At 42.8% G+C, this 9,876-nt stretch overlaps 1 protein-coding gene across 1 annotated transcript; it reads right to left on the bottom strand.

Annotated features, from left to right (window-relative positions):
* Positions 1–2,058: 2,058 nt before the first annotated feature.
* Positions 2,059–9,411, bottom strand: IGFBP1 (insulin like growth factor binding protein 1). Its single transcript, XM_084618296.1, has 4 exons — positions 9,004–9,411; positions 6,376–6,551; positions 4,516–4,644; positions 2,059–2,920 (listed from the first exon to the last, which is right to left on the bottom strand). The coding sequence occupies exons 1-4, from the start codon at positions 9,362–9,364 to the stop codon at positions 2,789–2,791; spliced, it is 798 nt and encodes a 265-aa protein (XP_084474422.1). The 5' UTR covers positions 9,365–9,411; the 3' UTR covers positions 2,059–2,788.
* Positions 9,412–9,876: the final 465 nt, after the last annotated feature.

A 9,876-nucleotide genomic window follows, 5' to 3' on the forward strand; every position in this document is an offset into this window, starting at 1 on the left:
ATGGTACACCTCTGCTCCCGGCCACAACTCATTAATTTTGCAGGGAGGGGGGGGGGGGCGGGGAGAGAGAGAATCATTGATGATTGTGAGATTGGGGACAGCAGTGCCAGGACACACCGGAACTCCAAATTTATCATTCAGGTCAGAAATGGGGTTGTCCTCTTAAAGGGCAGAGGCTTCGTCATCTGTGGGCACCTCTCCAGCTGACCTTTCAGGAGGAAGCAGCCTTCATCTATTTTTCTATGAGCTTCTGTTTAGGTTCTTATACCATGCCCATCACCATGGTCTGTGTGTGCCTTCAGCAACGTGACTAGCCTGTGTTACCTGTGGTTCCTTCCCCAGTCCACTCCCCCGGGGGAAAGTTGTGTGTGGATTTGATGATTGTTTGATGTGTTCAGAGTTTTTATTAGTGAAAACAGGGTCCAAGGAGTGCATTTTGCTCTAGGAAAGGAAAGTGGTGAGATTTGAGGTAGTCCTTAGTTCTTGCTGGCATCTCGGACCAGCCCCAGAGAGAGCTCTGCTCCCTGCACAAACAAACTTTGCAGCAGACTCTTCTATTGTGGAAGCGAAGCAGAGCTGATGCTGTTGATCTTTCAGTCCCTCCACTTTGCTACCCCTCCAAAGTCTACTATGAGACACAGCTGCCGATACCCCTCCAGGTAAGTGATGCACAGGCAACATTGCCTAACACTTAGCAGAGCCCAGTATTAGGAGGAGACTTGTGCTTGCGTTGGACTTTGGGGGTTAAAACAAGAGTGGGGGGAAATTCACTGCTGTACTAAAGCCAAGCCACTTCGGGGTGGGGCATGGCTGAGAGGCGGTCTGACTGGAGCAGACTTGGGTGCCTGTGATTCCCTGCCGCTGCAAACCCAGCAAAGCTATGGCAGCAGAAGGCACAAGTTAGGGCAGCCCCAGGGCTGGCATAGAGTCTTTCTTGGCCTGGAGCAGCAGCAAAACAGGGGAGATGCAAGCAGCATATTCTCCATCTCTGCATTGACTCTACTCCTGGGGCAGCGATCAATCTAGCTAACGCCTGGCAAATGCAAAGTCTATAAGGCAAAACAAATAAGATTTTCTGTTAAGCCAGCTTCTCCACCCCCATCAAACCTAAAGCCTTTTCCAAGGAACTGCAGAGGATTTTATGCTGAGCTCCTCTACTGTTGGGTCTTGAGACAAGGTTATCGTCTCCTCTCTAGCCTGTTTCTAAGTGGAAAGTAGATTTGCATGGTTCCCCTTCCACTTTTGGCAGTGGATAAAGTAGATTGAAACCAGATCTCACTGCACCATTCACTCACGGGGTGGGAAGTGCTGCTCCCACAAGCCATGGAGCTGCAGAACGGGAGCATGACATTCGGTGCAGGAAGCATTTCACTGTCAATCCTGCAGGTCCCTGTACTGTCTCAAACACACTCACGCTGCCTCGCTGCATGCTTTGGTCAGGGAATGTATCCAGCTGTCCTATCCAGGAAGTTTTATAATAACTTACATTTTGGGCTTTCAGTTCGCTCAGGCCAAAAGTACAAGAAGATATTGAAAAAGAGAGAAAGAAAAACCCAACAAGAAAAATGGATTGCCCTTAAGGAGACAGAACTTTAGGAAAAAGACAAGATTGGACTGCAGGATACATCTAATCTGGAAAAAGTCCCCTGGGGTGGGGCAAATATTCTGAGCTTCTTTCATTGTCTGGGCTATGACAAGGATAGGGAGGAAAGAGAGCAATTACCCACCCTCCTTATTGAGAACCTTTTTTGCTTCCCCAGAGGTGAGGGTGGAATCCTTAAGGAGTGATTTTTTTTCCCCTGTATCCTACTCCCTCTTGAGGCTTGCTGCTTTCATCACATGCCAGCAAACAGCACAAGGGGCCTGTGACCTCTTTGCAAGGTGATACCTGCTTTCAACTATACTGCCCACCATGCTTGTCTGCTCAGAGCAGATTGCAGTTTCACTCCTGCTCCACTGAAAGGATTCCATTCTGACTCTACAGCTTAGAGTTACAGTACAGTATATCTCTGAAAACAACAAGCCAGCAGTGTCCAAAGGAAATTATTTAATAGCTCATCTTAAATAACATGACAATGTCAGCATGTGAACAAGTTACCTGTTAAAGGTTGTACAATATTTCCTGTTATTTTTACAATATATCCAGTGCATATGTTTGGAAAATATAAACTAATACTCTCCTGTCAGTGTTTCACTATATATTCCAGAGTCAATATTCCTTAAAAGGCAAAAAACAAAACAGATTGACATTGAAACAGAGGTGGAAAAGCAACATGCTATACAAACGAAATGCGTTTTTAATAAGTTCCTAACCCTGTTCTTTTCTAACAGCTTTTTTCTAAAAAATTCAGCTTTACAGCTGCAATCTATAAATACATAATACAAAATGCAAGTTTTACATGCCATTTCCTTCTGATATTTAGTATTATTCCAACTGAAGTTTAACTAGTAGTGCTATTCTAGAATAGAAAAATGCATATCTTTAAGAGCAATAATATTATGTATTTACATATAAAGTTATGAAGTGTTTGAGAATATAAATTAACAACACAGACACAAAAAATAAATTTACTGTGAAATAAATAATTCAGTGGGTTTACATACCATGGCATCTGTAGAGTACAAAAGCAGTTCATTATAATATATATATATATATATATAATATTCAGGTTATGGGGCCCAATTCTGCAATCACTTAGACATGTGTGACTAGTCCCGCTGAATTCAATGGTATGCCTTGTGGGAGTGAGCACTACCAACAAATGGAAATGCTGTCATGTGTTTGGTCTTATTCTTGTGAGCTGAGATACTGTTGGCATTCAGGGTCGCCTTTCAACTCAGGAGATCCAGGAATTCTTTTCCCACTCCTTGGATAGACACACCAACATCCAGCAGGCTCTCCAGCCAGCGAAGTTTCACACTAGGATGATTGGGGCGGGGAAAAAAGACACGATGAAACTAAATGCACAAGTATTTGGAAATCGCAAGAACTAGAAAACAGGAAGCTGCACTGCACAGACTTTTTGTATTATCACACCCTATTCTTACAAAACCTCTCACCCTCCTCACTCATGGCTTAGGTTTTAGAAACCATATAGCAACTGGGCCTGTGACCCCAATTGAACTATGCTGGGTGCAATCTTGCAGCCTACTGGTATTTAAAGCAGTTTGCAAAATTCAGCTTGCTGACTTCCCAACGGAGAGTCATACATTTCTCCTGGGGGAGGGGGAGCGAAGGCAGAGTGTAGAAGCTGGGAGTAAGAACATTGATGCAGGGGCTTGATTCTCACTCCACTGAAGTAAGATTTCAGATGGTGCGCCTAAGACAACTGCATGTCACTGTGTGTTAGAATAGAGCAAGAGTGGGGGATTGGTTGTGGGGGTGCGAGGGAACGATGAAATCAGGAATGCAAACAGTGGAGACTGTGGGTGTGGTGTAAATTTAAGGGACCTCGAATGGACTGGTAAATTTTTTTGACAGTTTTTCAAGGTTATATTAAATCATGACAGATCATCCAGAATTTGGAGATTCATGCTAGTCTTAGCCATGAGAAGGCAGATATGGACTAAGCAGGTATGAATGGAGTTTAGCCTAAAGTCTGAATTCCTTCCACGTTAGATTAATCTGGACTCTTATCTGAATATAGTGTTGTGATGCTTCTAAAAAAGGGGAGGAACTTAACCCATCTACATGGTCATGCATACAAGACTTCTGTGAACCTGATTAAATAGCCAAAGTTTGTAGATTGTTCTTAATATTCATTTGTAATACATCTCATAATAGCTTCTTCAGATTAACTATTCTGTTTATAGGTTTCAGAGGGGAAGCCGTGTTAGTCTGTATCAGCAAAAAGAATGAGGAGTACTTGTGGCACCTTCGAGACTAACAAAAATTTGTTAGTCTCTAAGGTGCCACAAGTACTCCTTGTTCTTTATACTGTTTATGAATCTGAACAGTAATATCTTCCATATACAATGTATACAGCTGTATTTTGTGTTCTGTTCTTAGAAGGATAATCTCATCTCAAAATATGGAGGATAGAATCCTGACCTGATGTCCATGGGGCCTAATGTCACCCACAGTGCATAGATTTCCTTCCTTCTACGTAGCCCTTACTACACAATCACCATGCTAACTACAAAGCATATTGTGAATGTAGATCGGTTACGAATGCCATAACGGATTAGGAGCACAGAGTTGGAACTTGTTTAAGGATAGGCAGGAGGTTAAAGTACTTTGGAAGGGCTCAGTACTGCATCTGTTTTATGTATAAAAAGAGGACTTCAGCCTCCTTTTCTGCCAATCTGAGCATTAAGATCACACATAAAGAGAAAAAAGAAAAGAAACCCAATTTGCTCCAAATCTGAAAACTCAATATTCTTATTTTCACGATCAATTCATATAGAGTTAGCCACTGAAAACTCTGAGTTTGGGGATGGGTGATTGCAATGGAAAGGTGGCTGTAACTGACCACTAGTCACAGTAGTGTGAGTGGGCAATAAAAACAAAAGTACCTGTTTGCTGTGATAAAATCCATTCTTGTTGCAGTTTGGTAAATAGAATTTGTATAGGTCTTCTCCAGTTCTCTGTTGAGCTTTAGCTAATTTATCCAGTGCCCTGTAGAGATCTTTCTGGCAAGGTCCCTGAAAGAATATTTATATATGTAATATAAATGCTGACTTAAAAAAAAAAATCTATAAAAATCAGCATAAAGTCAACTAAGAGATGAAGCTGCAATTTGGGCCTGAATTCTTCCTTTGGATACATTGCCTGCAGTTTCCATTTGTGTCACTAGGAACCAAAATGGAATATTCAAGGGGATTTAGCCCTTTGTCTTTTAGTCATTAGGGTTATTTTCTGTCCCAAAACGCGAGGATTTATGTTCCTAAATTCCCATGCATTCCCCTTACTAAATAATCATGTTAATGGTTAGACACTATTGGCCATATCATCAGCTGGTATAAATCAGGATAGCCCTGTTGATTTCAAAGAAGGATCTGAGGATCTGGCTTTACATTTTTTAGGCATGTACGTTTCCTGTGTTATTTTTAATGTACACAGAATAGACTTTTTGCAAAAACGTATACCCTAATGTTTGTTGCCCTCTGTATGTACTGTATTGACATCGCAGGAGTAGATTGCAAATTCAGTCAAATGAATCATTATTCCTGATACATGCACAAAACATAATAAAATGTTACATTTTCAATGATTCTTACTTAACAATTCTTTTCTGGTATTTATTTTTGCAAATAATTATAATACAGTTAAACAATTGGACATGGCTGTCAACCAATCCTTAAAATGTACTGGACAGTAATTTTATAGCAAAGGATCATGTCACATCCGTAATAACAACAAAATCCAGAAAGTGTAAAATTGAGGGTAACACTCTCTGTAATTCTCACTGTTGTTTAAAAAATAAAAAGCATAACTTTATGAACAAAGAACTAAACAACAGCCTACATGTTTTATGTTGAATAATGGTAAATAGGGGTGCTATGATCAAACTAATATTTTTACTTTAGCAAAACAAAAATAACCTTAGTGTGTGATCCTGAAAAACTTCACACAATGGAACCCTCATGTAAGCACTTCTGGCCCCAATTCAGGAAAGCACTTAAGAAAACAAACATAAAGCTTAACTTTAAGCTCTGAAGTCAATGGGACTTAAACAGAATGCTTAAAGCTAAGCATGTGCTTAAATGCTGTCCTGAATAGCAGCAGACTAAGAATGTGCTTCTGTGTTCCTTTGAACTGGGGCCTGTACAAGTAAGGACTACTACTGTAAGGGTTGCAGGATTGGGTCCATACTACCTCTCTATCTAGTTTAGCTCCATCCACATTATACAAATACTCTGGATGACGCCTCCGAACGTCTATTCTTTGGTGCCCTCAAGTGGTGCTTTAAATTACTGATATACACACCATGCTGAATTTTAGTAGTCTGGCAGTGTCAAATGTAGAAATGAATCATTATTATCAGCCTTCCTAAATGTTTTATGTGCACCTGTTTAATACTATTTTATTGTGATCGTAAATAGGCAAATATATGTGGTTTTAGCTAGTATCTCATTATCAGTGTCTGGACTTTCTGGGCACTGGAGAGCTATGACATAATCAGGTATTTATCATGGGATAAAATTTACCTCTGTGTAGGGGCTTAAGTGATAGGCAAATTAGAAGTAAATGCAAAAGGTGTCTATCACTTAAGCACCTGACCAAGACATTCCAAAGGAAAAGGGCTGTTGGCTGGTTGCACAAAATAATGTGAAGTCAATGGAGCCTCTAGTCTCATATGAACATTTCATTCTGAATTGCAAATCAAAAGTTTATTAATAAAATGCTACTTGAAAGCTTGTAGGAGAACCCACCTGCTCCTTCCATTTCTTTAGTTCGGTGATCCTCTTTGCTTTCATGTTTTCATAAGCACTGATGGCGTTCCAAGGCAGAGACTTGTCCTGGCCAATGGGAAACAGTTGATAGTTGAACTGCTGATCCTGTGCTATTTCAGTAATTTCTGGAGGTGCATCCTCAGGTTCCAGAGAGTCTATATGGGAACAACAGTACCATTAAGGTAATAATCTAAGATACAGTAATCTTCTGCATTTATTTGACCAAACCCATCAAATGAGTCTAAGAAAAGCCCATTAATTCTAGTAGCTCACCTAGGAGTTATACTTGTGTATCGCAGCAAAATAAACTCCTGTCATAAATTTGTGTCAGCACAAATATGGCAGAGAGTCTTCCACGAGCCAATTATTTTGTTACCATTTAGGATGCAAACTATTAGAAACGAATGATCTCACCCAACAGTGGTATGCAGTGCAGGTGGTGGGCTAAACTACAGGACACTCAAATCGAAATTGTAACCAATTTGGAGCCTTCAGTAGTGTGAGGAGGTGTGGTTTTCAATTTTGAAAGGGATGGCCCCAAACATGTACTCATGATATGTTTCAGTGAGTTCCAGGGCCTAGCTAAAACATCAACGAAATAATTCATACAGATAGGCAACAGAACTGGCCAACATGTAGTAGATCAAATAAACAGGGACTAGCCCAAACAATGAAGCACTCAGGCCATGGTTCAGCAAGGTACCTGTACCTAACTTTAAGAACATGAACAGTTCCACTGAAATCAACAGAGGCTGTTAACACTAATTGAGACTACTCATATGGTTAAAGTTAGGCACATGCTTAAGTATCTTATTGGATCAGGGTCTTAAACAGTAAAAAAACAACTGAAAAAAATAGCACTAAGTACTTTTCCTGTGATAATATTTTGGGCAAACTGGGGGGCGGGGGGAGAGAGGGGGAAGAGTGTAAAATCACCAGGATTTCAATCACAAAAATTGCTGAAATTCTGCAATACTATCCAAATGCATCTCTCCTTGTAACACTTGAGCAACTGTAAGTGGTTTTGCTCTCAGTGCAAAAATTTTATATCCACTACCATCTAACCATTTGTTATGGTTCAAATCAAGTTTTTCCATGCGTTTCTGACCTGGTCAGCTATGACCATTTAACACTAAACAAGCAAAAATCAATAGATTCCTCTGAATCCCTTTCCAAGGAGGTATAGCGGATTCTGACTCTTTCACAACCTATGTTTTGGTTTCTCCCTTGTCCTGCCTTCTCACCTTAATAGCGTGTCTGATGCGTCTCAGGGAGAGTGGGAAAATTTTGCTAGAAAAAATTGCCGATTCTTCCCCCACCCCCGTTTCGCATCTACATTTTTTACTTTTCTAAATTTTCCAACCAGCTCAACCAGAGCGGATCATCCTCAATGCCCCCTCCTTCAGTGGTGCTGGAACTAGGGGTGCCGCCTCACTCCCCTGGTTTGAAGTAGTAATGACAAACACCAAATCTATGGTTTCCATCAGCAGCACCCCTGCACTCCTTCTATCACTGCTTGTTCCATGCACCCCCTGTTCCCACAGTTTTATCAACAGCGCATAGGCTTGAGTTCTGTATAGCACCTGCCATAAGAAGGCTGGCATAACACCTGCAGTATATGTAGGGAGACACAGTATGGATATGTTATGCCAATAAAATAAAAACCAGCAGGATCTTATTAAAAGGGAAAAGGCAAAATACCACATTTATTGTGAATATAGAAAGAATCATAGTAAGCCGTTAGTTAGAGCTATAACATTCCATTCAATCTCATATTTAGTCACACATTCATTCATATACACACACACACACACACACAGAGGTTCTGCAAGGTTGTTATCATAGTTACCAGCCTTAGAGTTGCTCATGCCAAGCCACTGGCCAGGTGGCCTGGACATGAGGAGGGAGCAGGGCCTTTTCAGATGCCTATCTGATGCTCCTGGAAGTTGGTTTGCAGAATCAGACCCCAAAGTTCTCACTTTCCAGAGTCCATTTTTATAGGCGTTTCTTCCTATGTCAGTCTATGGGAATTGCTTCATCATGCTGTTGCTGAATCAATCAGCAGATGGCACATTCCTGACGGCTCCGTGCTGCCAGATGTCATCTTGTTCTTTGGTTCTCCCATTCTTGAGGCTGTTGGGTGGATTCCAGTCTGCCCTCCGGGGGTGGGGGGGGTCCTCTGGTTATTTCCACTTGATGCCTTCTTCAGCCGATGGACACTGGATTCTTAGGCTGGCACTTCCCTGATCATTCAGTTATTATCCCCACCAAGCATCCATCCACGTACATCCTCTATCTCTATTTTAATCACAATTGTTAATACAACAAAAGGGCGGGGAGTCTCTGGGTGCTGTTTCTATTGTTACAGAGTATTGCTTTGAGTCTCTCTCTTTGTGAGTAGTTCTCATTACAAAGAATTAACAGACTCTGTCTTAGAATGTACTAACGCAATTAGCAGCTTGTAAGTTTCACACCTAGAGGGAGAGAAACAGCACCAAAAACCAAGAGACCTCTTAATTAGTAATACCCTGGAATTTAAACTATGGGGAATCAAACTCATTTGTGATTTTAATACAGAACTCCTTTAATATGATCCAACAGATATACCTGCAGCCTCTGCCATCCGCATCCCTTCTGCATCTGCTGCTGGCAGGCATGCCCCTTGCCCATGGGTCAGGGCAAACAGGGGTCTGAGCTCCCCTGGCCGCACCTGGCAGCTGAGCCCGTGGCCACAGCGCGCTGTGTACACCCCGCAGGCCTCCCCCAGCTGGAGGGCACAGGTCTGGCAGCAGCCACAGCCCGGCTGGTGGGCCCTCTCCGGGCAGCCGGCAGCCACCGGCGGGCACAGCGCCAGCTTCTCCGCCGTGCACGGGGCACAGTGCAGCGGCTGGAGGGCGGCCCCGGAGGCGAGGCGTGGGCCGAGGAGCAGCAGCCAGCAGCCGCAGATCAGAGCCCTTCTGCTGGTCATGGCGGTGAGGAGCCGGGCCCGCTACACCCAGTGGCGCGGGCTGCAGAGGCAGGTGACTCACGGGCGAGCCCAAGCCCGGCCCTTTATATCCTGCTTCGCTTGCCTATTAATCTTTAACCCCAGGTTAGCTATTATCTGAGCGGGAGGGTTGGAGAAGCATCCTGTCATTGGTAGTTCGGACCCCCTGCCCCTCTCGCCCCCATGCAGGTCTCTCCCCCGTTCAATAAAGATATAAATGTAAAAAGGAGGAGGGGGGACCTCTTGACACAGAAGCAGCTGACCTAATAGCTCCAGAGCAATGAAGGAGGGGGGAAAAACACAAAACCCCTTGTTTAATTTTCGTCATGTGGCTGTAGGTTACGAGGATAGAGACATACCAAGCGAGAGGCCCCGAAGGCAATAAAACTATCAGGATCCGGTGACTACTGAACGCATGCACGTAGGAGCTCATATCATTAACCTGTTTGGAAGGAGTGTTTAGCCAAGATTGGGCTGGTTTCCTGTGGATGTGC

The sequence above is a fragment of the Lepidochelys olivacea genome (genome assembly GCF_965140295.1).
Source record: "Lepidochelys olivacea isolate rLepOli2 genome assembly, chromosome: 2".
In the NCBI taxonomy this organism is placed as follows: domain Eukaryota; kingdom Metazoa; phylum Chordata; order Testudines; family Cheloniidae; genus Lepidochelys; species Lepidochelys olivacea.